We start from the raw sequence: 27,666 nt of genomic DNA, 5'->3' as shown, positions 1-27,666 counted from the left end.
ACTTGAGAGAATGAGGAGATGAGTTCCATTCAGTGGAGGTGCATTCCAAAGTCAACAGGGAGGACGGGCACTTTTTCAATAGAAACAGCAGTGCCCGTGGTGTCTTTTGAAATGGGCTGCATCCTGGGTTAAGCAGCCGTTATGGACGGTGAGGGAAGTAGTGAACTGCAGGGCCAGGTCTGGATTTATACCGGCTCAGTTAGGTAACAACTACAAGAACTGGGACAAGTTACTGAATTTCTGTAAATGTCAGTTTCCTTAGATCCCTACTGTTTAGTATTGTGAGAGTTGAATGAGATGAGGAAACAGGCTGTTAACTCATGGAACAGCAGAAAAAGTAGAGTGCAGTTTTGAGCTGGGGTGTAGGGACCCCACGGCCTTTGCACTGGTGCCCTCCCTATGTGCTCATCACTTCATGTTGAGAAGCTAGACATGCCCAGGGTCACCTGCATCTCCTGAGTGGGTTTCTTGATTATATAAATGGCCCAAAATGCTGTTTTGTGGTAGGAATCGCTATACCTTGTGAGACATTTCAAGGCTACTACAAGTAGGAAGAATTTCATTATAGAACTAGAAGCCCGATGCACAAAATTCATGCAAGGGGCTCAGCTCTCACAGCCCTGGCTTTGCCCGGAAGGCAGTCCAGCTGTCCAGTCTAATTAGCATATTATACTTTTATTGTTTTAGATGAGTAGAGCTCACAGTTATATATACTCTGTTGGGTTAATTTTAATTATTTGGTTATGATTTCAAAATCCATTTTTTGGTGTTTGATGGTACATATTTTCTTTTATAGCATATCAGAGTTATCCTTAGATTCAACCCTCCATGCCATCAATCTGCATTGTAACAACATCTCGAAGATCGAAGCCATTGACCATGTCTGGAATTTACAACATTTAGATTTGTCATCTAATCAAATCAGTCAAATCGAAGGGCTAAGCGCACTGACAAAACTACGCACTTTAAATTTGTCCAGCAATTTGATCACAAAAATAGAAGGTGTGTAAGTGATTTTCATGTAATACTTTGAGTAAGGAAGATGACTTAAGTCCATTTTTTTCCTTCACAGAAGAATGGGATAAATAGTAAACTGTTGAAAACTGACCCTAAAATTTATTATATAAAAATTTTTCTTCTAGAAAAGTATTTAGCCTTTTTCAAGTATTTTATAAAATACCAACAAAATTGATTTTACTGTTATTTAATTCGACTGTAGATTTGCTTCAAAAAGTCTGAAATGGTATTGCAGTACTATATAGCTTTAATAAATTGATTATTGAATCCTGTAAAAGCTTTATTTTATTTTATTTTAGGACTTGAAGCACTAATTAATCTGACTAGACTGAATTTATCCTATAACCACATAAATGATTTAAGTGGTAAGTAGATGCGCTTTATATATATAGAAGCCTAAGCGACTGTTAGAACTGGTTGACAGGTTGCTATGACGTGCATTGACCACCAGGGGCCTGACACTCAATGCTAGAGCTTCCCCCTGGTGGTCAGTGCACTCCCACAGCCAACCTCCCATGGCCGGCCAACCTCACGCAGTCCCTCCCCCAGCCGGATGGCCCTGATCGGCCCCCATCAGGGCCAGCTGGTAACATCCTGCGGTCCCTACCCTCTGCCAGCCGGCCCCGATAGGCCCAATCAGGACTGGGTGATGGGCAAGACAGCCCCGATTGCCGGCCAGGCCAAGGAACCCCTCCCGTGCACAAATTCATGCACCGGGCCTCTAGTTTTTCTATAATGCTGAATATTTGCCATGTGTGGTGAGTTAGAATGAGCTCAGCATGTCAGAAAGCTGAATAATACAATTTTTGACCAAAAATCTCATCTAGAGAATGAGTTGGTACCAAAGCTACCACTGAATGAAGAATTGGGATTAAAACTAGGGTGGTCTGTAACAGGACAAACTTGGATAGAAGGACCTCTTTTGGGGGAAATGGTATTTTAATCTTAGATAATTAATGAATATACTGTTCTAGAGAGGAAGAATTCCAATAGAACTTCTTACAGCGATAAAAACATTCTACGTTTGCGCTGCCTGTCATAGCACCCAGTGTGCCATGCGAGCATTTGAAATGTGCCTAGTGCACCGAGGAACTGGATTTGTCATTTTATTTACTTTCAATCAAACTTAAGTTTAAATTACAAAGCCACCTGAGGCCGTCCTACCAGATTGGACAGTATGAGTGTAAAGCATCCCAAAGGCCATTACAAATTGAAGGTCAAATACATGTTTTTTCTTTTTTACTTCAGTATGTCTAAAAAGGTAAAAAATTACCTACTTTTTAACTGATTAAAGTGATACACTGATAAAGCGAAAAAAAAGTTTCATAATTATTCATCAAATTATTGGATTCTCTATCTTCATAAACTCAATCGATATTTGAAACAGCCTTATTCATTCATTGGTTTTCTCCCCTACTAGAAAAATACTACCCTACGCCAGGTGTTTAGTATACAAAAAAAAGAAATGATCTAGTCTCTACCCTTAAGCTGAAGTAGCAGCAGTATTTTAAATTTTCCCCCCAAAGATGTGAAAGTATTAGGTTTGAGTATGGGCTGTAGGTCTGTCGGTCTGTCACTGTTGTGCGCTGTTGAGCAAAGTCTGTCACTTTTTGGATGCAGTTTCCTTATCTGAAAAATATGAATCTTAGATAAGAGAGTAATTTACTTATCAACAAATATTTATTAAAGAGCACCTGTGGACAGATAGAGTTCTTTTTTTATGATTTTTATTGATTTTTAGAGAGAGAGGAAGGGAGAAGGCTAGAGAAATGGAAACATCAATGAGAGAGAAACATCCATCAGCTGCCTTGATCAAGCCCATAGTCAGGGCATGTGCCCTGACCAGGAGGAATTGAACCATGACCACCTGGTTCATGGGTCGACCCTCAACCACGGAGCCGTACCAGCCAGGCTGGACAGATAAAGTTCTTGTAGGGAATGATTATGGAGCATCTAGAATTTACATCCATTACTGGTAGAATTCAAAGTAGTATAAGGATTTTGGAAAACAGTTTGAAGGTTTCTTATAAGGGTTACATGTACATTTATATGCAATCCCACTCTAGGCATTTACCAAAGAGAAATGAAAATATGTCTAATCAGAGACCTGTACATGAGTGTTTGTATGTTTATATAGCTTTCATATATCAGGTTCTGTGATATCTGTATCTCTAAAACTGGAAACCACTCACTTACCTGTCACCTGGTAAACAGAAATTGTGATGCAGCCACAAGATGGAATACTAAGGCCATAAAAAGGAACGAGCTCTTGATACATGCTGCAGCATGGATGAATCTAAAAAAGAATTGTGCTAAGTGAAAGCATTCACAAAAGGCTACCCTGTATGAATCCAATATGTGCCATTCTAACAAAGGCAAAGTTATAGGGGCAGAAAACAGATCATCAGTCGCCAGGGCTTGAACACGGGGAGAGAAAATTGCCTACATAGGGACACACTGATTGGGGTGGTGGAAATAGATGTTCTATATCTTAGTCATGGTTAAAAAAAACTATATGTTGGTCAAAGCACATGGAACTCCTCACCTAAGAAGTGTGAATTTTAGTGACTGTCTGAGAGAAGGAATATGAAGAAAATGTCATAGGCAACCCTGGAAGTTCTAATAGCTAATTCTTAGAATGATGTATTTTATTCAGAAACACCTCGCTAGAGAGCAGAGCGCGGCAGTGTGTGTGCTAGAGCATGTGGCACGCTAGGGCTCAAGCGAGCGAGTTGGACCTCGGAGCAGAGGAAGGAAGTGTGGCTGGAGCACAGCAAATGGGGTTCGTGTGCAGAAGAGAGATGAGCAAGCAGGCAAAGGGTGACGTTTGCATGTTGTCGTAGGTACAACAGGGGCCCTGGGAGGGCTTTAAACAAGTGACGTCGCGCATGTGTTAAGGATCACTTGGGCTGAATGAGGAGGGTGGGTGTTAGGACGGGAGTGGAGTCAGTGGGAAACTGCTCCAGGTGTCCAGAGAGAGGGTGAGACCTGGACTGGGTGGAGACGGGAGATGGCTAAATGCGTTTTACACGTGGAGGTCATAGGCCTTGCTGATGGGTGCGATGAGGGCATGGAGGAGAAAGAAATCCCAGATGATGAACACGAGTTTTCCCTGAAGTAACAGGCAGATGATGGTATTGCTTCCTTATGTGTGATGATTGGGGAGGAGCAGGTTTGAGATGGGGTGAGACGTGTATGTGTGTGTGTGCGCGCGCATGCGCACGCACGGGCACGTATGTGAGTAATCGGGTTAGAGCTGAGATCTGGCACATTCGTGGTGTTTGTAATCATGACACTGCGGAAGGTCCTGGAGAGCCTTTGGATGGAGGAGGGACACTAGGGGACAGCCAGTGACAAGTGTGTGTGTGTGTGCGTGTGTGTGTGTGTGCGTGTACATCAATGGTGTTGTAGCCATGACACTGCAGGAGTGCAGGAGGTCCTGGAGAGCCTTTGGATGGAGGAGGGACACTAGGGGACAGCCAGTGACGAGTGTGTGTGTGTTAGTGTAATCAGTTGGAGCTGAGATGTGACACATCGATGGTGTTGCAGTCATGACACTGCAGGAGGTCCTGGAGAACCTGTGGATGGAGGAGGGACACTAGGGGACAGCCAGTGACGAATGTATGTGTGTGTTTGTGTAATCGGGTTGGAGTTGAGATGTGACACATCGATGGTGTTGCAGCCATGACACTGCGGAAGTGCGGGAGGTCCTGGAGAGCCTGTGGATGGAGGAGGGACACTAGGGGACGGCCAGGAATGTGGAGCAGGACCTTACAGTGCAGCTGCATCTCAGAATGGCCCTTCCAAGAGAAGGGAGGCTGGGGCATGGTCCACTGACAAGCTCCCTTCTCCAGGGCTGAGGGAGCCCTGCAGGCACACTTTCGGGCTGCACCTTTGCTCAGCAAGCTCTACTTGGAAGCAGGTTCTGAGGCAGGAAAGAGAAATGGCCAGTTGCACCCCTGTGTCATAGCACCATAATTTACAGTAGCCAAGATCTGGAAGCAGCCCAGGTTTCTATCAGATGAGTGGATAAAAAAGCTGTGGTACATTTACACCATGGAATACTATGCGGCAATAAAAAAGGATCTCTTACCTTTTGGGACAGTATGAATGGACCTGGAGAGCATTATGCTAAGTGAAATAAGCCACTCAGAGAAAGACAAATACCATATGTGGAATCTAATGAACAAATGAGCAAAATAGTAAAACAGCCAGTGCTCTAGGGGTACCTGAGTAGGGCACATGAGGCTGTCAAGGTGGGGTTCCTGGCTTACCACACCCCAGATAAGCTGGGGCTACAGGTATTACCAGGGACTAAATCAAATGCTATTTGTATTTTATGCTCAAACCAACAATGGAAGCTTATTCAGTGTTTGCTTATCAGGAAGGAGCCTGGAGCCTTGCTTGTTCTATAAGTTCCTGCATGGCCTAGGAGGCCTGAGAGTTTTGTTTGAATGGAACTCATACCGGGGCCTCTGTTCTCAAAACAAGCGGACTTGACTGACCCTCTCCATGAGGTGCAGCTTCACAGCGAGGCCTCGCTCGCCCTGTGCCTTCGCCTCAAAGTAGAACCCACATCAAGTGTTCTGTGAGCTGTTGGGGAAATGGCTGCTGTGGCATCAGCAGGGTTTTCTCATCTTGCAGGTTTGATGCCCCTTCATGGAATCAAACATAAGCTTAGATACATCGACCTGCACAGCAACTGCATAGACAGCATCCACCACCTGCTCCAGTGCGTGGTGGGCTTGCACTTCCTGACGAACCTGGTTTTGGAGAAGAATGGCGAGGATAACCCTGTCTGTCGGGTGCCGGGTAGGACCCTCCAATTCACTGCGCTTTGTAACAGTGTTCACAGCAGCTGGTGCTTAGAACTTGCTTTTATTTGTCTTAAGCTTTTCAGCATTTTATTATGTATTTGGAAAAACATAATTGCAAAATAAAATTTTTTTTAGACAAACTAAGTTGCTATTAAAAGAATAACACAGCGAATAAATTAGTGACTCTGTTAAACAGTTTTAAATTTGACTAGAGGCCTGGTGCACGAAATTCGTGCAGGGGTGGAGGGTGGTCCCTTAGCCCGGCCTGCACCCTCTTGCAATCTGGGACCGCTGGTTCCTGACTGCTGGCCGGCCTGCCTGATCACCCCTAACCACTTGCCTGCCTGCCTGATTGCCCCAACCACTCTACTTGCCTGCCTGATCGCCCCTAACCACTTGCCTGTCTGCCTGATTGCCCCTAACCATTCTGCCTGCCTGGCTGATCACCCCTAACCACTCGCCTGCCTGCCTGATCGCCCCTAACCGCCTTTGCCTCAGCCCCTGCCACCGCGGCTTTGTCTGGAAGGACATCGGAAGGTCATTAAACTCTCCTGTCTAATTAGCATATTAAGCTTTTATTATTATAGATAAGTGAGTGCCTCAGAATTAAATTATCATTGTGAGATATTCTTAGAGTGTAACTCTAGGCAGTTATAAGTACCTCTGGTAGCTGACAAATTCAGTTGATTCTCCAAGTAATTAACTTCTTTAATGCATGAGTTTTCATTTTGAATATGTCTCCAGGGTACCAAGCAATTATGCTGCAGACCCTGCCACAGCTTCGAATCCTGGACTGCAAGAACATATTTGGTGAGCCGGTAGACCTATCACAGATAAACTCCTCAAGTCTGCAGTGCTTCGAAGGTCTTTTGGATAATTTGGTTTCATCTGATTCTCCCCTAAATATCAGTGAAGATGAGGTATGGTATTGGGTTTTCCCTAATACAAAGATGCCTTCAGCTTGTCCTTCATCAGCGCACATGTTGAGGGTCTGGTGGTGTCTGTCCTAGATCGCTGACGGCCTGCCGGTGGTGACGGCCCCCACGGGTGATGACATGGCCCCCCTGGACCCGTTTGCAAGTCCTCCGACTGACACGGGGCTGCCGTCTTTCATGTCCGTGTGCCCGCCTTCTGAGCCAGAGAAGGATCATCATGATAGCGATTTTCAGAATGAGATGAAACTTCAGAAATTAGATGATCAATTTTTACAGCTTCTCAATGAAGTAACTATTTTTCCTATTTTACTAAGTCCTGTGTTTGTTGAAGAAATAGTTCAAAAAATGTAAAGTGAAAATTGGTTCAAGTGGACATCAGAAACACTGTACTGCATTTGTGCACGTGTCTGTGTGTGTGTCTGTCAGTTCTTGTCTTTTCCAGAAGTGGGATTGTTACAGTCCCCGGGGCGGGAACAGTGATGTACTTTTCCCTCATTTCCTCGTCCTCCTCTAGACCTTTTACTGTGATTTCTGTTGTGCTTCCCCTATTTCTACCTGCTCCCCTATTACTTCAGACTCTCTCTGCACCTGCCTGTGAACGGGGGGATTGGGAGTCACTTTTGACCTCTTCTGTCATCTCTTTAGTTGTTTGATGGTCAAAACCACTTCTGGAACCCACAGCTGAATCCAAATTAATTCATAGATTTCCTCCTTCGACTCTACAGTAGATCTTCCCCAAATGAATCTCTACTTCCCTGAGTTACTCACTCGACTTTGCCCCTTACACTGCTGTTCAGGGTGAGCTACAGTCCTGGACTCGCTGCTGTCGGGGTCCCGGCCTCCCCCGAAAGGTGAGGCTGTTAGTCAAATGTCAGTTTGACCTCAAAATTTGTCATTTTAATACTTAATTATTTTCTGAAGCTGGAGTGGGGGTGGGAAGCAGACAACGCTTATGGGATGTTTCCGGTCGGTGGGTTTTTAATAATCCTGAACTATTGTCGTAGCTGTGGTACCAGCAGTGCCAGACAAACAAGGCCCCCGTAGGTGAGTGGGGGAGAGAGAGAGTGAGGCTGCCAGGGTTCCTCGTGCCGGAGTGCAGATTGGGTTCCTTTGGGGCCGCAGAGGAGGTGGTGATAGGGCTGGGCTGCAGCGCTGGCCTGGCGTGCTTTGCTGCTGTTGACATACTTCTGGGCCTCCGTCTCCTCAGGTTTCCTGCCCATCTTTTCTCGTGGCCGACTCTTCGACCAGCGTCAGAACTTAGATTTCAGCTGAACTTAAACATGAAGCGCACTTGGCAGCTTCTCTTGCACTCGCACATCTTTCTCACGATGGCCCGGTCCAGTAGGTAGGGTCACACTCACTGTCCTGTTCCCTAGAGCGGAAACCGGGAGACCTGAGTGTCCTCTGTAGGGGGGCCATTGAGCCTCGTGCTTGATGACCTGGAAATCAGTGTGGGCATGACTGTCCCTACTTTGTTTTCACTGCTATGTCGTGGTCCACTGTACGATATACCAGCGTTTATTTGTCATTGTCCTCCTGAGGTTCTGCCAGATTAGCTCCACGTCTGTGGCCGTTGCTGATAAGTCTGTGTGTGAACTTAGGTCTTCCCTTCCCTTCCGTGAACAGCTGGAAGCGGAATGTCTGGAGTGGGGCTGGGTGTGTGCTCAGTTACACGGGACACTGCCAGAGCCTCTGGGTGCCAGTGCACGCAGTCCCGCCAGCAGTGCCCAAGGGGCTGTGTTGCTGTCTCCGCCCAGTCCTAACCCCCCCCCCCCCCCCCCCCCCGCACTGTGCTGTTAGCACTGACCTCATTGCAGCCACTCTGCTGGCTGTGTTCTGGTGTGCACTGTGCTTGAATTTGCATGTCACTAATGGTCGGCAGAGCTGAGCACTTTCCATGGGCTTACTGAGTAGTCATAAATCTTTTGTGAAGTGTCTGTTCAAACTTTTTGCCCATATTTTATTGAGTTGCTAGTTTATTACTGGGTTATAAGAATTCCTTCGAGTCTCCCTGTGAGGGGGCAGTGCAGCTCCAGCCCATGCTGTCTCTGTTTGGGAAGGGAGAGAAAGCAGTAGCTGGCATCCCCACAGCTTCTCCAGGTGAGCGTGCTGGAGAGGCGGGAAGGGCTCCATGTGGCCAGCCACACACACACACAAGAATTCATTCTATATCCTGAATTCTGATGTCAGATATTGGTCATGTATTTGTCAAATATTTGTGGGTATTTTCTCACAAATTGTATCATTTTTTCTTTGATGGTTATTGCATTTGGTGCATTTTAAAATTCTTGGGTATCCCCAAGTCACCCAAGTCATGATGACATTGTCCTGTGTTACTCTCCAGAAAGCTGAGGTCTGTGCATGTGGGAAGCAATCAGAGTCCATGCCTCTCTGTGGGTGGGCAGTTTTCCCAGCACCACTTGTGGGAAAGGCTGTTCTTTCCTCCCTTGGGTGGTTTTGATGCACCGAAGGGTCACAGGTTCAATTTGTAGGCAAGAGCATGTACCTGGGTTGCAGATTCCATACTACCCTGGTCGGGGCACATACAGGAGGCAACCAATTGATGTGTCTCTCTCACATCATGTTTCTCTCTCTCCCTCTCCCCCCTTCCTTCCACTCTCTCTAAAAATCAGTGAAAAAAATATCTTCGGTGAGGATTAACCAAGCAAAAATAAATACATAAAATAAAAAATTATATGACCTTATAAATTATAGAATCTATTTCTGGTCCCTTTTTTTTGTTTCTTTGTTCTATTGTTTTTTATCTTATGCCAAAACCACATTGTCTTGATTTTTGTTTCGTAGTAATTTTATAAGTCTGGTAATGTAAGTCTTACAATTCTTTCTTTTTATTCCCCAAATTATGTTGGGTATTCTACGTTCCTTGCATTTCTTTAAGCTTCAGAATCAGCTTGTCTGTTTCTGAAAAATTTATATCTTAATATTGAGTTGTAAATTTGTGAACTTATCTCTGTTATTTAGGTCTGTTTCATTGTTCTCAGCAGTAGTTTTCAACATACAAGTTTTACACATCTGTATAAAATTTTGTATTAAATTTTGTTTTATAATTGTTTGTAAACTGAACAACTTTTGTAGCGTTGTGTCCCACTTGATTGCTGTTTGTACGTGGAAGTGTGGTTGATTTTTGTGTACATGACTTGTGTCCTGTCACCTTGCTGAATGTATTAGTCTAGTCCTTGTTCTATGTCTTGCTGATGATTTTCTACATAAACAATCATCCACAGACTTCTTCCTTCTTCCCTGATCTCTGTGCTGCTCCTTTTGCTTTATTGCAACGGCTGAGGTCTCCAGTGCAGTGCTGACCGAAATGGTGAGGTGGGCGCCTCCTGGCCCAGAGTGCTCTCTGTGTGACCGTGAAGTGTGATGCTAGTGGTACGTTGTTCATAAATGTCCTGTATCAAATCCTTTACTTCTGTTCTGCATTTTCTGATGGTGTTGAATTTTTTTTTCATCAAATGTTTTTGCATCTATTGAAATAATCATGATTTTTTTACTCTTTATTAAGCGTGCCGGGAGCGCTATCGCGCTCCTCCTGCAGTGTCACTATTAGGTGCTAGTAGTTCACTCTTTATTGACAGATGGCACCTAAGTGCAGATTACTTATGATGCCGAATGTTTGTAGTTCTAAAATTGACCACTGGCATTTATCTGCCTAATTTTTTACAGGTACTACGATTTTATGAAGGTTTTTTTCCTAAACTGCTGTAAAATCAGCAAAAATGCCTTGGCAATGGGTTAATATAATAGGATGAACTACATTGATTAATTTTCAGATGATAAACATTGCATTCTTGATATACTAGTATGCCTCATTTAATCACGATATATTATCTCTTGTATATATTCCTGGATTCAGTTTGCTGGTACTTTACAAGGGTTTTGATGTCTTTGCTCATGAGGGATATTGGTTTATACTTGCATGGTAGGGTCTTTGGTTTTCATGTTTGGGGCAAGCTGCCTAGTAAATGAGGTGAGAACTGTTCCTCCTGCTCTGTGTTCTAAGTGTTTGTAAGACTGGAATTATTTCTCCCCTAATTGTTCAATAGGGTTCACCAGTGAAATCACCTGGGCCTGGGAGGTTCTTAATGATGAATTCAATGTTTACATAATTCAAAGGCCACTCTTTGTTTTGTCTTATTCAGTTTAGCTTGGCTTTTTGTTGATTTCTACAGAAATCAACTTTGTTCATTTTATCTACTTTTTCCCACAATATCAACTTCTACATTTTATTTTTTCTTCTACTTACTTTTAATTTATTCTTCTTTTTCTAGCTTCTTAATGTAAATGCTTATTAGGTTATTGATTTTGGACATGTTCTAACCTAATCATTCAAAGCAGTAAATAGTCCTTTAAAGACTGTGTTAGCCACATTCGACAAGTGTCTCATTTACTTCTGTTTTTTCAGAGAGCCCATTCCAGGCTATTTCCACGAGGCTTCTCTGGCCCAGCACGCCTGTCTCGGTGGCTGTCATCTGGGCCTCGCGCAGGGTGTGTGTCTGCAGCTGTGGCCTCACGCTGGGAGCTGCACGGCACCTCAGGGGATTCCTGGCTTCCTCACGGTTTGCAGTTCTGTCGGTTGCATGCAAGATGTTAAACGTCCAACTCTGACTTGGATTTGCCAGTTTCCCTTCAACTTTCTTAATATTTACTCTTGGTTTTCAGCACTTTGGCTGCATTGTGCTTAAGGATGGGTTTCTTCATGTCTGTCTGCTGACGGTTTGTTTCTCTGAGCATTTTAAACCCAGTGTATGGGAACTTGCAGGCATTATTTCTTCAACTCTTTTTCTGTCCCATTCTCTCTCCTCTCTCTTCAGAGTCTACATGCTCTTTGCCGTTGTCCCACAGTTTTCTGAGACTGGATATCTTACTAACTTTCTCCTCGGTATTCTTCACACTGAGTAATGTCCACTGTGCCATCTTCAGGGTCACCGATTCTTTCTTTTGTCACCTCATTCTTCTGTGAAGCTCAGCCAGGGAACTTTGACTTCAGACGTTGTACTTTTCCGATGTGAAATTTCCTCTTTTTAAAAATAATTTCTGTTTCTCTGCTGAGCTTTTTTCTCTCTATTCATGACGAGGATACTTTTTAGGCCACTGAGCACAATCGGGTCTCCCTCCACTGCCTGTCTGTTCTCCTGGGAGTAGTGAGGCTGGCTGCTCCTGGGGTGGGTGCTGCTGGGTCATTCTGGATATTGTGATGTTACGCTGTGGAGAGTCGATGTCCCGAGCAGCCTCCAGGGTCCCTGTTTTTGACTTGAACTGTATCACTTTGTCTCTTGGGCTGCTTACTGTTGTCCTTCACTTGCCATCTCTGCACTGTCCTCTGATTGTATAGACCCCAAAGCCTGACGTTTTTACCTGAGTTTTGGACTTCCACACAGCACTTGCTGGGCTACATCCTCACCCCTGCACAGTGCTCGCTGGGATACATCCTCACCCCTGCACAGCGCTCGCTGGGATACATCCTCACCCCTGCACAGCGCTCGCTGGGATACATCCTCACCCCTGCACAGCGCTCGCTGGGATACATCCTCACCCCTGCACAGCGCTCACTGGGATACATCCTCACCCCTGCACAGCGCTCGCTGGGATACATCCTCACCCCTGCACAGCGCTCGCTGGGATACATCCTCACCCCTGCACAGCGCTCGCTGGGATACATCCTCACCCCTGCACAGCGCTCACTGGGATACATCCTCACCCCTGCACAGCGCTCGCTGGGATACATCCTCACTCCTGCACAGCACTCGCTGGGATACATCCTCACTCCTGCACAGCGCTCACTGGGATACATCCTCACTCCTGCACAGTGCTCACTGGGATACATCCTCACCCCTGCACAGCACTCGCTGGGCTACATCCTCACCCCTGCACAGTGCTCACTGGGATACATCCTCACTCCTGCACAGCGCTCGCTGGGATACATCCTCACCCCTGCACAGCGCTCGCTGGGATACATCCTCACCCCTGCACAGCGCTCGCTGGGATACATCCTCACCCCTGCACAGCGCTCACTGGCCATATCCTCAGGCTAAAACCACAGAGACGGAAGCACCCCGTCTAGTTATTTTCCCACGTGTCAGTTACTCTAGAATAAGCTTGTATTTGTTCATTTCTCAGGGCCTACAAGTAGTTTTTGTTTGTTTTTTTCTTTTTATTTTTCCAAGAGTTTATAATTGTTACCTGAGAGAGTCCACCCATAGGAGCTTACTTGTCCACACCAGAAGCTGATTCCCCATGTTTAATTCCAAGCTTTCTGACTTTACAGACCTTGACCTTGTAAGAGCCCATCATAGTGTAGGAGATTTCAAATTTTAGTCTTTTATACCGAATCAAACTTTGTTGGTTTTTTATTCTAGACTTCTAGCTCTTTAATAGATAATGTTCCCGAGAAAGACCTGATACTGAAAAGAGACATGGATATAACTTCTGAAAGTGACTATGGCAACAGAAAAGAATGCAATAGAAAAGTTCCTCGAAGATCAAAAATCCCATATTATTCCAAAACAATTCAGACTATTAAGCACTACAACAAGAACAGCAACACTTCCATAAGGTACTTATTTCCGATTTAGAAATTCAGACAAGGCCCACACAAGTTACTACTGCACTTCCTCCTCAAGCTCTCTACTTGCCTAACAGCAGCCACAGGCTCTCAGCCTTGCCACTCAGACTTGCTCTGTGCATCCGTGTACGTTTATACAGAACCATCCCTTTCTCTGGGATAGAGTGTCCTTCACTTGTGGGAAATATAAACACTGCACATTCTGTGGGTTATTTTCTGTTTCGTTCTTTGCAGTTACAGTCGTAAAATGAAGCAGCCTTTCTTTAAAGACTTATACGTATGTTCCTCTCTGGCGAACTGTAGCCAACTGGAGGAGGTTGAGGAGCCGAGGACTGAGCTGATGCAAGTGAACATCAGTTGCCCAGAGGACACCTACCGGGTAGGGAAAAAGACTCAAGAGAAATGCATGCAAGTGACCCTGGGTTTAAGTTTAAATACAGGTAGTCCCAGAAAAATAGTGCATGTTTTTATTAGCAAAAAGTATTGTGTGTGTTTTTATTGGAGTGATGGGAATTATTTTTCCTTCCTGGTTTCCAGATGTGTGATGTTATTATTTGTGTAATTTTTGAAGATAGGGCAATTACACACTTACTTAAATCAGATTCCAGTGAGACCCTGTGTTAAGTTTCCTGTGGAGAAGACGGCCTGTCTAAATGTTCACGTTCTTATTCCCGGCAGTGCTTCCTAACTTCTGGCTCTCAGACACCCACATGTCTAAGGAAATCTGGGGCTTCGCCGGGAAGTCTGCCCTTAGACACCCCACAGGCGTGGTAATTCAGGGTTTTCAGGACTCTCCCGAAACCCAATTAGGGGTCCGTGGATTCCAGATTAAGAGGCATTTAAAAATTTTAAAATTCTTCAATATTTGCCAGAATCATTCTCATGTTGTTAAGAATTTTTGGTGGACTGATTTATTTATAGCTTTATTAACTTGCCCTTATTTTACTTGTGAAGTTCTGGTTTTGATTGTGATGTCGCTGTTCTTCCAATAATATAATTACTTCTTAAACTGTTTCACACCTTTTGTGCTATTGGTTTCCTCCTCTTCTTTTCAAGTACAGAAGCTTGAAATATAATTGAGGAAAATAATAGTCATTGTCATGACAGTGATGGTAGCTACCCTTTCCTGAGTGGTCATTACGTGCCTGGCACGGTCTGTACGCTTCACTTCCGTTAATTTGTTTAACCCTCCCCACAGCCTCTGAATGAGGTGCTGCTATTTCCATATTATAAATGAGAAAATTGAGGCAAGATAATTTTTCCAAGTTCACACAACACTATTATTTTCTTTCAGATACTTGTTGAGCAGCTAGACCAGGAGAGAGAGAAGAGGTGGAAAGCTGAACAAGCTGAAAAGAAGCTCATGGATTATATTGATGAGCTGCATAAGCATGCAAACGAAAAGAAGGACAACAACAGCCTGGCTCTGCTCACCACAGATAGGTAAGGGCGCAGCCCAGCCTGGAGCAGGGCCTCGCAGCAGAACCCTCCATTTCAGCCGGCTGAAGTGAGATCAGAGCCGTGTTGTGGCTACAGCATCAGTGCTTCAGCAGCTTGTTCAGAACAAAGAATGCAGGCCCCGTTCGTTTGGGCTCAGCCAGAGGGGTCAGGTAGATGGATACACCTGCCGAGTGAGGACCAGCAAGCGCTCCCGGAAGGCACAGGCTGCACCCTCCGTCCTGCTGGCCAGGAGGGCCACACCCCGCACAGTGCCTGGAACCAATGGCTCAGCAGAGCTTGCCGACGAAGGAAGTTCACATACGATGACGTTTCATTCATCCAGGAAGTGTGTTGTGCCTTGTGGCACAGTGTTAGCTTCAGGGGTGGGAGAGGGGCGTGGACTCTGATTTTCAGCCTTTTTTTTTAATCTAGTGAGAGTTTGAAACATACTGCATTCTTCCTCTCCACTGTGACCTTTGATGTTGACTACAGTTTTTCTCTTTAAATGAGTAATATATGCATCTGATTTCTGTTTTAGGTTAAAGGAGATTATTTTTAAAGAGAGAAATTCCAAAGTGCAACTCGAAGTTATGGTTCACAAACTTCAAAATGAAATTAAAAAACTGACCATTGAATTAATTAAAGCGAGAGACCAGCAAGAGGATCACATCCGACACCTGAGAGCCCTGGAGAGAGCGTTAGAGAAGATGGAGCGGCAGAAAGGGCAGCAGCAGACGGCACAGGTATTGCTGTCCCGTCGGGCAGCCTGGCTCCGGCGGAAGCAGCTCTGGTTGTCCGGTAGACTGGAGGCGAGTGAGCTGTGGAGTTACTGAATGAAGGCTCCTGCACTCACAAGGCCATCAGCAGACTTGGTGGACGTGTTGCAGGTTGCTAGGCTGTGTTCCCAGAGCCAGGACGTAAAGGCTCTGGGGCAGCTGAAGGGTTGTTGTTTTTTTTAATGAATTTATTGGGGTGACATTGATGAATAACATTCTATAGGTTTCAAGTGTTCAGTTCTATAGTACATCATCTGTATATTTTTCTCTTAATCCCTTCGTCCATTTCACTCAGGCCTGCAACCCCCCTCCCCTCTGACAGCCGCGCCAGTCTGTTCTCTGTCTCTGCGTGTCTGTTTCTCTTTTGATCTCAAGGTCCCTCACTTCACACTTTCTGATCTGGATGAGATGAGCAGCAGACAAAGCGAGTGTCGCTGCTCTCAGGGCTGTCCCTGATGTAACCACAGCATCATCACCTAGGACAGTGGTCGACAAACTGCGGCTCGCGAGCCACATGCGGCTCTTTGGCCCCTTGAGTGTGGCTCTTCCACAAAATACCGACTTCTGCGCCTGGGCCACGAAGTTTCAGTTGCACTGTACGTGCGCGCCCGCACGTGGTATTTTGTGGAAGAGCCACACTCAAGGGGCCAAAGAACTGCATGTGGCTCGCAAGCCCCAGTTTGCCAACCACGGACCTAGGACATTTTGAAAGTCAGTTTGGGAACTAGGTTCTATTATTTAGAAGGCACTTTTCCTGGGGAACTGGTAATGGAAGCAGGGAGTTATTGTCTTAAGTACTATAATTGTGTGTTTTCCCCAGATGCGGCTTATCGAAGAGGTAGAGCTCAAGGCGGCGGCTGCCGACCGAGAAATTAACTTACTTCGAACTTCCCTTCAGCAAGAAAAGGAGCAGGTGCAGCAGCTTCACGAGCTTCTTGCACTGAAGGAGCAAGAGCACAGGTAAACGCTGCTGGCGTGGCTCAGTGGTTGGCTTCGACCTATGAACCAGGAGGTCACAGTTCAATTCTCAGTCAGGGCACGTGCCCGGTTGCGGGCTCGATCCCCAGTGTGTACAGGAGGCAGCCGATCAATGATTCTTTTTCATCATTACTGTTTCTATCACTCCCTTTCTGAAATCAATAAAAATATATATATTTTTAAAAAGAGCACAGGTAAATGAAAGGGCACCAGGCAGTGGGGATAGTCAAGCAAAGGAAAGAAGCTGCTTGGTTCTTCCTCCTCCCCCTCACCCCCTCCCATCTCCCTCCACAGACAGGAGCCAGGACTGAGCAGTGGGAGGCTAGTTGCAGAGCACATGGGAGGGGCTGCTTGTGTATGTGGTAGGGTCCCCTCCTAGTGCAGTGGCAGCTCACAGACACAGGTGACTTACTGAGGTGTGGGCACTTCCCTGGAAACTGTTCCTACATTTCTGCAAATCCAACCTAAAGTTGGTCATTGGCATGTGCCAAAAACTGTTTTATTGGATCTCCAAGTGACACCACGCTCAGTGGTTCTTTACTCCTGTGGAGCAGCTGCTAATTGACGTTTCCTTCCAAGGGCCAGATAGAAAGGATTCCAGCCCAGCTGGCGGTGCTCAGTGGTTAAGCGTTGACCCAGGAACAATTCCTGGTCAGGGCGCATGCCCAGATTATAGGCTCCATTCCCGGTGGGGGGCGTGCAGGAAGCAGTCGATGTTTCTCATCTGTTTCCATCTCTCTATCCTGCTCTCTTCCTCTCTCTTTAAAAAATCAAAAACACGCCGAAACCGGTTTGGCTCAGTGGATAGAGCGTCGGCCTGCGGACTGAAGGGTCCCAGGTTCGATTCCGGTCAAGGGCATGTACCTGGGTTGCGGGCACATCCCCAGTGGGGGATGTGCAGGAGGCAGCTGGTCGATGTTTCTCTCTCATCGATGTTTCTAACTCTCTATCTCTCTCCCTTCCTCTCTGTAAAAAATCAATAAAATATATTTTAAAAAAAAAATCAAAAACATACCAATAGAAAAAGAAAGAAAGAAAGAAAGAAAGAAAGGGTTCCAGGCTTCACAGGCCACAGCTAACTGCCTTCCCTGCAGACAGGACTTAAGCCAGTGGGCGTGGCCGTGTTCCCGTAAAACCTTGTTTACAGAAGAGGGTGGCAGGCCAGGGGAGCCCTGGGCCTCAGTGCAGCGCCCTGCTCTGAGTCCCCAGCCATGGGAACACTTTCGGCTGCTTGTCTCCAGCTGCCCCCAGCCAATTCTGTGATGTCATGTAGAAATTAAATACTGATGCTTAGGGGGAAATTGGCATCCTATGTATGGGTAGGACAGGTATGAAAGATTGAGGGAAAACAAAAGCAATGTATAAATTTGTACTTAGTTTCTTTTACATATCTTTTTTTTTAGCATCTTGTTCTAGTTTAAAGAAACCCAGACTGGAAATAGTGGATTTTGTATTAATGGCTTGGTTTATTCAAGAAAAAATAGTGGTGAACTCAAAGGAATGAGCTCACATTTAAAGAAAAAACTGGCCTTATATCAAAAAAGATTGGTGAATAATTTCACAGTTTAACTGATTTTTTTTTCCTTAACCAACCACTAGTACCAGTCAGGCTGCGTTTATTGTATGTCAAAGACTCAGAGCCGAAGGCACAGGGCGGGAGAGCTGCAGGTGCGGCTAGGAGCCACGGCGCTGTCCAATGGGCCTGAATGTCTTGGGAACTTACACCAGGGCCATGCCTCTGATCCCACCCGCTGAGCACAGTCAAGGAAAACTCATTCCTTCTCTGTCCTGGCACAGTTTCTGTGTTTGAAGGTAGGGAGCTCATCTTAGAGGACAGTTAGGGACTATATAATATTTAATAAACTTTAAGGTTTTTCTTTCCAAGGGAACAGCATTCTGTGATTGTTGTTTGTTTTTCATTCCAGGAAAGAACTTGAAACAAGGGCGTTTTTCAGTGATGCTGAGTTCCAGGAAGCCATAGCCAAGGAAGTGGCAAAAGAAGAGGCAAAGCATGAGCAAGAGATCAAAGGATACCAAGAAAAAATCGACACATTAAATCATCAGTACCTGGATTTGGAGAATGAATTTCGTATTGCTTTAACTCTCGAAGCCAGAAGATTTAAAGATGTAAGAATTGGCATTTAGGTTCTTACTGAAAACAGAACCAGCAGATATGGGGTGATAAGAGGACCCCACCTTAGAGTTGTAGGTCTGTGGACATGTTGGCTATATGGCCTTAAGCAGATCACTTAAATTCCTAGAGTCCCAGGGTCCGCACTGAGATCACCACTACTCTCCCTGCTGTTCCCAAAGCCCAGTCAGATTGTGGTGGTCAGGCTCGGAGCACGGGAACCTGGGTTCTCCCCTGTGGCTCTAGGGCGGGGATTGCAGCCAGACCCCGGCCTCGGCCTCTGCCTCGTGCTGAGCACAGCCGTGTTCCGGGTGGCACACAGCAGCACTGAGTGCTATCATTACTTTATTTTGCTAAACCTCTGAGATTCTAAACATGAAAGAATTGGCCCTAGCCGGTTTGGCTCATGGGTAGAGTGTTGGCCTGCGAACGGAAGGGTCCAGGGTTCGATTCCGGTTAAGGGCACATGACCAGGTTCCAGGCTCGATCCCCAGTAGGGGGTATGCAGAAGGCAGCCAATCAATGATTCTCATCATTGATGTTTCTATCTCTTTTTCCCTCTCCCTTCCTCTTTGAAATCAATAAAAAATATATATATTAAAATAAACATGAAAGAAGTTGTTTCCAGAAACAAATATTTTCTAAATATTTGGAGAACTGCTATTTATAATGCAATTTTGAAATATAGGTTAAAGATGGTTTTGAAAGTGTTGCAACTGAGTTAGCAAAGAGCAAGAATGCTCTTGTCTGGGCTCAACGGAAAGAAAACGAGTCTTCCTCTTTAATTAAAGATCTGGCCTGCATGGTGAAGGAGCAAAAGACAAAGCTTGCGGAAGTCTCCAAACTGAAACACGAAACAGCAACAAACTTGCAGGTAAGACATTGTAACACTGTATTCTCCTTCTGTTTGCTATGTCATTTCCCAAATGCCTGCAGTGATTTAGGAAGTGCACAATGTTGAACTTTTAAATAATACTAATTATGTACTTGACATGTTTGAAAAGTAATAGAACTGGGAGGTTAGCTAATTTACCAGAGTGCACTACATACGCCAAGATAGTGTTTAAGCATAATAAGTGAATTAACTAGGAAACTAAGTAGCTAGTATACCGTTGCATAGCGAGAGAAGAAATTGTGACGGTGATGCTCAGATTGTTGAGTTTTGGGAAATAGCATGTGGGTTGCTGGTATTAACTTTTGTAGTAGTGGTTTTTTAGACGTACCCACACATAATCTAAATTAATGTCTGTTGTCGCCATTTTAAACATTAGAGATATTTTGCCAAGAGAACTTCCTTTCTGCAAGTGACCTCTAGGCCAGCAGTTGCCAAGCGGTGGTCTGCGGACCACTGGTGGTCCATGAGGTCCGAAAGGTTGGCGACCGCTGCTCTAGGTGACTCATATAAATGTTGAGAAACTTGGAATATTACAGGTGTGGTTGCTCTTAGGGTGTTAGAATAAAATTCAGAGTGTTTGAAGGAGTGGCCTCTTATACTTTGACTTCATTTTCTGACCTACATGTATCTTTAGTTAATAAAACTAAAACTTATTCTGATGTAAAATTGAGGAACATTTACTTGGTATTTGCTTAAATAACATTTTTCTTATGATAAAATGCAAGAAAGTAGGAATAGGAGCATTGAAGTGTAACAGCTGCTTTGCGTTTTCCCATGTCTGGGGAGTATACAGAATCAGATCAGCACCCTTGAGCTCCTGATCGAAGACGACAAGCAGAAGAGCATCCAGATCGAGCTGCTCAAGCACGAGAAAGTCCAGCTGATTGCCGAGCTCGCAGCCAAGGAGTCACTCATTTACGGTCTCAGGACGGAGAGAAAAGTGTGGGGACAGGAGCTGGCACAACAGGGTAAAATTCTCAAATGTCAAAGGGAAACTAGCCCATTTTGCTAAAGGAGCAGATCTGTATATAGGAGAGAACAAGGGAGGGCTTTCCTGCCCCACGACCCAGGGTCAGGGCCACCTCCCAGAAACAGGAAGTGGCTTATTGTACCAGGCGCTGCTCTGAGTCCTGGCTGGCTTTCCTCCTGGTGGTATAATGGGTTACTTTTCTCACCAGGTCTACCTTTCCCGTGCTACTGCTGAATTAAGTTGTTGAAAACATTTCTTTCTCATACAGTAATTTTACATGGTTTCATACAGATGCCGCACTCAGTTCTTTTCTAAACATGTTGCTAACAGCTTGTTACACATGGAGAAATGCTAAATGGCATGTGGATGAAAACCACCATCGGCTTAGGTGAACCTACCTCAGTCCATTCCACTCGAAATCTGCCCAGCGGAGGTGGCTGTGTAAGGCACCACATTCGCTCCATGGTGCTGGCTTTAACAGAGCGTGGCTCACCTGTCATTCTACATGGGATATCACGCGTGGTCTGGCCGTGGGTGTGCATTTTCCTGACCAGTTAGATAGGACCGCCTGTCACTTGTCCGATTGTGGCTCAGGGTTTCACACAGCACAGGGCTGATGTGCCTTTTGTTTCTGGCCCTTTCCTCCTCATACTGTGTGCTGTTGCAGATCTCATTTCTGTAGACAGCTTTCCTTTGTACTCATCTGTTACACGCTGTGGAATTCGATGTTCATAAGAGACAAACCCTCCATCTCCTAAGTTTGCCTCTGTGGTGTTTGCTTTCCAGGATCCTGTCTGGCCCAGGACCGCGGGAAACTGGAGGCGCAGATAGAAAGTTTATGCAAAGAGAACGAGTCTCTGCGGAAGACGAATGAGCAAGACAGCGACACGCTGCGGATTAAGTGCAAAATCATAGAGGACCAAACCGAGACCATCGGGAAATTAAAAGCTGTAAGTTTGGCGTTTGTTTTGGGAAGACAGCATATGGCAGGTGTGAGAATCTGGATCAGAGTGGAGTCTCCAATAAATGCTTTGTCTGTGCGAGTCCAGCTGTTGTGGAGTTTAAGACAGATTATCATGTGTTCCTTTTGCAGTACTTTCCTCTTTGCTTTTAAAGGTGATACGTGGCATTCATTTATTGACTTGAACTTACATTTACTTCAAGGTTTTATGAAGAATGTTGTTATTGCCCTTTGAAATAACTAGAAACAGTCTTGATGAAGGGTTAGGAACCACAAGAAAATAAACTTTTTATATGTCTAAAATATCCTTTCAAGCATTGCTTAATATCTCTCAATACTGCTCTCACTTCTCAAACTTATGACAAACCTACTCTCTTGTAGGTGAAGGTATATGACTAGATTGCAGGATTCATGCTTGTCCCGAGGCCACCATGTGCCAGTTGTACCCACCTCTTCTTACATGGGCCCACCTGAGAGAATGCTAACAGAATCACTTATTTCAACGTGTAGAAAATCTCCAGAGAAAGTTTCTGAAGATTGTCCTGAGCACTAAAGCAAACTTAAATTCCAAACTTTTCTTCTTAAAGTGTAAAAATAACTGAAAAGGGAGTTTTCATTTTTTAAATTTTTAAAATATATTTTTATTGAATGCAGAGAGAGGAAGGGAGAGGAAGAGATAGAAACATCAGTGATGATAGAGAATCACTCTTCGGCTGCTTCCTGCACACCCCCTAGTGGGGATCCAGCCCACAACCTGGGCATGTCGAACCATGACCTAGTCCAGGGGTGGGCAAACTTTTTGACTCGAGGGCCACAATGGGTTCTTAAACTGGACCGGGGGGCCGGAACAAAAGCATGGATGGAGTGTTTGTGTGAACTAATATAAATTCAAAGTAAACATCATTACATAAAAGGGTACGGTCTTTTTTTTTTTTAGTTTTATTCATTTCAAACGGGCCGGATCCCACAGGCCGTAGTTTGCCCACGGCTGTCCTAGTTCATGGGTTGACACTCAACCACTGAGCCACACCAGCTGGGTGAAAAGGTGTTTTTAAAGAAACTTCTAAATGGGATTATCGCCCATAAAGTTAGGACCTCAATCTTTAGAGAATTTATAACCACTTAATATTTTATTTTTTTCCTTAGTCATTTTTAAGAAACTTCCTAACTTCATCAAGTACAGAAAATGAAGGACCCTGTTTACTCCCATGTTGCTTTCTCCATAGCTAGATGGAGTATGACTACTTGAATTGTATTCTTTTTTTTTTTAATATATTTTATTGATTTTTTTTACAGAGAGGAAGGGAGAGGGATAGAGAGTTAGAAACATCGATTCAGCTGCCTCCTGCACGCCCCCCCTACTGGGGATGTGCCCGCAACCAAGGTACATGCCCTTGCCTGGAATCGAACCTGGGACCCTTCAGTCTGCAGGCCGATGCTCTGTCCACTGAGCCAAACCAGCTAGGGCTGAATTGTATTCTTGACCAGTGATACTGGTGTTCTCTCAATTGAAACTTTGGTCTCAGTATATCCAGTATTTCAAATATCTTTCATACATGCCAAGCTGCACTGATAGTTACTGAAATGTTTTAGCAGTAAGCTGTTTTTCTTGTTTTAAAAATCTAGCCAAGCTTATTGTCTTTTGATAAGGTAAATAAGTATCAGGAAGACTAGTTGTTTGCATTTAAATTTCACAAGGCAAAGCAGATGATATTTGGTCTAGTCGGTCATTGTGCTTGTCCTTAACCACACAGTCACACTGGTGCCTCCTCGACCTGAGGACATGCAGAGATAGTGGGCAGAGCTTCTTCAGCAGTTAAGTCAACCTAACTGATAACTTAAAGGGGCAGTGACTTAAAATGCAAATTTTGGAGTTTGATGTTTACACCTGAGTAGATTCTCTAGTTAGCTTCTGACTATGGAAGTTTGAAACAGAAATTCTTTAAAATGCTGTTTCCTCATGTTATTTTGGTACTTTTCAGTATACATGGAGCACGAGACCCTGGTGCTGCAGTGCTATTCTGATTATTAAGAGGGTTATTTCATAAGAATCTTCCGTGGCTTCTGTGGGTTCTTGATAACGTGTGTGAAGGCTGCCCACACCTAAGTACTTCAGGGAGTCGTGGGAGAAAATGAGCAGTTCATGGCTTATGCAGCTGTTAGTCAAGACTCCCTGACTACCTTTCTTAGAATCCTTAGCTCTGTCACACCCTGAGGAGCTGCACCACGTTCTGTGTGACACTGAGAATCCGCCCTAAAGTAGACTTGTCCAGCATTTGTTTGCCTCCATCTTCTTCCCAAGAGGAATGAGAGGCAAGTGGGGCAGGGAGAATCGGGGCAAAAATAAGACCCTCTTCCACGCTCACCCCCACAGCCCAGTGCTGGTGCGCAGCGGGTCGTGCAGGACCTGCAGACATTGCACACGGCACATGCCTCAGGCGGGTTGACCCTCCCGGTGCCTGACTCACAGCACAGAAGACACAGCAAAAGTCCACCTCAGTCTGGGGGATGTGAGGTCTGTTTGCACGTGACATTTCACTAGTCATGAAATCGGACATTATTTAAAGTGTGTGTGCAGTAGAAATGGTTTAATCCCTTGAGCATCAGTCTTTGCTGTATCCCTGTCACCCACCTAGAGTTTTCTTTCTTTCTGTCCTGAAGACATATTCTTTCAAATGCAAAATGACATAATTGAATTCCCATTGCGCTGCTTTCCCTTCTACTCTCTGTGTGATTAGTAATCACTAACTTCCTGAAATAAAAAGTGTGAGTAGCACAAAAATTTTCCCTCTTAATAGCCCCTAAACAATAGTCTGTATATCTTTTCTAAAACACTCATTGAACTTTGAATTCATTTTTGTAGTTTTTAAAATAATTTAAAATCATACCTATTTAACTAGGAAATGAGACATCTAGGATTAATAAAGTACTTATTTTTTTCTTGAAGTGTTTACAGGAAAGAGAGGAACAAATAAAAATATTACAAGAAAACATCTGTGAAATACAGAAATGTACTCAAGAACAACTTGACGAAAAATCTTCGCAACTGGATGACATAATTGAGAAACTAGAAAGACACAATGAAAGAAAAGCAAAACTAAAACAGCAGTTGCAAGTAAAGGAATTAGAACTTGAAGAAATTAGAAAGGCTTACAGGTATTCTCTGTGTTTCCTGCTAAGAAGTAAACTGTGGCTTAATAACTTGTCTGACCAATTCTGTCTCTAACATTCCTTCTTCTCTTGTCAGTATCCTTAATCAGAAGTGGCATGATAAAGGGGAGCTCCTCAGTAATCTGGAAATGCAAGTAAAGGAAGTGAAGGAGAAATTTGAGAACAAGGAAAGGAAGCTGAAAGCGGAAAGAGACAAAAGTGTTGAACTACGAAAGTAAGCATGAAGCCCTCAGGCACTGGGGCCGTCTGGGAATGGGGAGGGGCAAGATGGGGAGAAGCTAAAAACATGTTGGATGAAGTTATTTGCCAAATATTGGATTTCCATTCCATTATTTCATTTATAAAGGGAAGGTACTAGTTCCCTCTTCCGTGTTGTGAGCTGTAAGTCTGTGTCTGTTGTCTGTGTTTGTGTGGAAGTGCAGTACCTGACACATGGTAATTACTGTACGTATGTTTGTCTTATTACTGCGCTTACTGTTTTCATGCTGTCTTCCTGAAAGCAGCCAGTGTGCTTGGCTGTTCATATGGCTCTCTGAGGAGTACGTTGTCTGGGGCTCTGGGCCAGAGAAGCCGGAGCCCATTTCAAAGGGGGAGAAAGCCGTTCCTGGGGCCACTTGTGTGGGTTTTGTAAGTGCTCTAGAGGAAATGCAGGTTTTACCTTGTAAACTCTGTAACTAGGCCTATTACAATAGTTTATAAAGTTGACAGCCTTGAAACTGTGTAACGCAGTTTCGGGATCAGTCTCCTGTCGAAATAGAGCGGTGTGGACAGCATGCACAGACTCCCATGGTGGTGGCTCCATTCCAGGTGTCCTGGTGTTTCCACTCCCTAAGATTAGGGGAGGTGTTATCCTCTGCAGAAAGGTTTGACGGCAGCATCTGCTGATAGCCCTGCTGCACTGTGCTTTCACAGCTACCCAGGGTCCTTGGCTCAGAACCAATAGCAGAAAAGTGTTCATTGTGGACTTTTTAAACAAAGTCACTCATATCCTATATAATAAAAGGCTAATATGCAAATTGTCCCCAAGGACAGGAGTTCGACTGACAGGGAGTTAGACGTGCGCTGACCACCAGGGAGCAGTGGCAACAGGCAGCCGGGGGAAGGGAGGCCCTGGCCGGCAACCAGCAGCCGCTAGGGACCCTACCCGTGCATGAATTTCATGCACTGGGTCTCTAGTTTAATAAAAAGGAAGTAGTGTTCTCCCTCTAAGAAACTTTTAGTACTAAACTTTTAACACTAATGTGTTTATTAACCTAGGGTTTTATCTGTTAAGCATTAGCACAGGGAAATCAGACACATCCTCCTATGTAATAAAACCTTAATATGCAAATCGACCAAATGGTGGAACGACCAGTCTCTATGATGCGCACTGACCACCAGGGGGCAGACACTCAATGCAGGAGCTGCCCCCTGATGGTCAGTACGCTCTCACACGGGAAGTGCCGCTCAGCCAGAAGCCAGGCTCATGGCTGGCAAGCGCAGCGGCCTCCGCTGCAGGTGGGCGGTAAGGAGCGAGGGGTCCCGGACGGCGAGAGGGATGTCCGACTGCTGACTTAGGCCCGATCCTCCCTCCCTCCCCCCCCCCATCGGGCCTAAACCGGCAGTCAGACATCCCCCAAGGGGTTCTGGACTGCAAGAGGGCACAGGCCGGGCTGAGGGACCTCCCCACCCCAGTGCACGAATTTCATGTACCAGGCCTCTAGTCTATGTATAAATGTAAACCTGCCTATAGTATACACTTCAGATACGTGTCACACTGCACATCCCTGGGGGAGGTGGCATCCCTGGGAAGGTACTTCCAGTCCCCTCCCACAGACTCAGGCTGGAGACCAGAGCAGGAGCTCAGAGGCAAGACTCACAGATGGGTGTGAGGTTCCCTGCCCTGTGCTGCTGGCTGACTCTGCTGGAGGGCGAGCTGCCTGTAGCTGGAGTTCCTGAGATGGAGCGCCCTTTGCTACTTAGTGGAGTTATGTGTCCATTGAAATATGAATGTGAGAGCTGCCATCTCAGAAGAAAAAGCATCCTAACTTTTATACACACCAAGATGTGGGTCTTGTTTTCTGTTTCAGGGATGCTGTGGAAAAGCTTTATTGTATGGATGATGCCTTTAAAAAACAAGTGGAGGCAATTGTTGAAGCTCATCATGCTGAAATAATACATCTGGAAAATGAAAAGCAAAAATATATTGATTCTGCAAATTTAAAGGTACTATCAGTAAATTGCACTTGATTATCATTATTGAATTGTTACAGCTAAATAAATTGAGACTGATAAAGAGAAAAGGCAGCATGATTTAATGACCAAATAGATATGAAGAATGTTGCCCAAACTATCATGAAGCCAGGCCAAAATGTTGGCAGGTTGTAGAATATAATTGCAGTGAAACTGAGGTCATGAGGGATACTGGTGTGGACCTGCTCTGTGATCTCTGAGTGAAAGTCACCATCTCCCTAACCAGCCTCAGAGCGAAGCCCCTTCGCTTGCACACGAGCAGGGTGCCATCATTCCCTTGGGAAAGTTCTCAAAAAGTAGTATTTTATCATTAATTAGGGCTCAGGACTATCACATTTGTCATATTACTATCATTGGCAAAGGAGCTTTTAGTAATAGACATGCTTAAGCTTTCCCCTGAAATTTTCATTCACAGTTTGGGGTCAGACACTAGTGTTTTTCAAACTCAACAGGTGATTCTCATGTAACCCCCCCCCCCCCCCCCCCCGCACCACCACCACCACCACCACCACCTCTTGAGATCTGCTAGCTGAGGGGGCAGTTTTGAAATTCCATTTTACCCTGATTTTGAAGTGGTAATAGGAAACAGGTACAATGGTAGTGTCCGTCGTCCCCCCCCCCCCCCTCCACACACACACACACACACACACACGCCGTTTTGTTTTCTGAGGTTTTGGTTACATGCAGTCAGTCGACCGAAATATAAAATGGAAAATTCCAAAAATAATTCCTCCCTATTGAATTCACACCATTGTGA

At 45.0% G+C, this 27,666-nt stretch overlaps 1 protein-coding gene across 8 annotated transcripts in view; it reads left to right on the top strand.

Moving 5' to 3' along the window:
- The window catches only part of LRRCC1 (leucine rich repeat and coiled-coil centrosomal protein 1), a 32,836-nt gene that overhangs the window by 865 nt on the left and 4,305 nt on the right, over nt 1-27,666 (top strand). For 3 of the 8 annotated variants that reach the window (XM_023746158.1, XM_023746159.1, XM_023746157.1), the window contains exons 2-18: nt 797-1,002; nt 1,317-1,382; nt 5,662-5,829; nt 6,579-6,754; nt 6,845-7,057; nt 13,150-13,346; nt 13,590-13,734; nt 14,650-14,798; nt 15,334-15,538; nt 16,392-16,531; nt 18,475-18,676; nt 19,369-19,554; nt 20,333-20,543; nt 21,332-21,495; nt 24,454-24,662; nt 24,754-24,891; nt 26,747-26,882. In XM_023746158.1, the coding sequence (XP_023601926.1) occupies nt 797-1,002; nt 1,317-1,382; nt 5,662-5,829; nt 6,579-6,754; nt 6,845-7,057; nt 13,150-13,346; nt 13,590-13,734; nt 14,650-14,798; nt 15,334-15,538; nt 16,392-16,531; nt 18,475-18,676; nt 19,369-19,554; nt 20,333-20,543; nt 21,332-21,495; nt 24,454-24,662; nt 24,754-24,891; nt 26,747-26,882 (2,911 nt within the window). The remainder of the gene's footprint in view (nt 1-796; nt 1,003-1,316; nt 1,383-5,661; nt 5,830-6,578; nt 6,755-6,844; nt 7,058-13,149; nt 13,347-13,589; nt 13,735-14,649; nt 14,799-15,333; nt 15,539-16,391; nt 16,532-18,474; nt 18,677-19,368; nt 19,555-20,332; nt 20,544-21,331; nt 21,496-24,453; nt 24,663-24,753; nt 24,892-26,746; nt 26,883-27,666) is intronic. The other 5 variants (XM_023746161.1, XM_014447260.2, XM_023746160.1 and 2 more) reach the window with 5 other exon arrangements.

The sequence above is a fragment of the Myotis lucifugus genome, unplaced genomic scaffold (assembly GCF_000147115.1).
Source record: "Myotis lucifugus unplaced genomic scaffold, Myoluc2.0 scaffold_631, whole genome shotgun sequence".
Lineage (NCBI taxonomy): Eukaryota > Metazoa > Chordata > Mammalia > Chiroptera > Vespertilionidae > Myotis > Myotis lucifugus.
The sequence above is the reverse complement of the archived record's forward strand: the minus strand, read 5'-3'. Positions and strand labels throughout refer to the sequence as shown.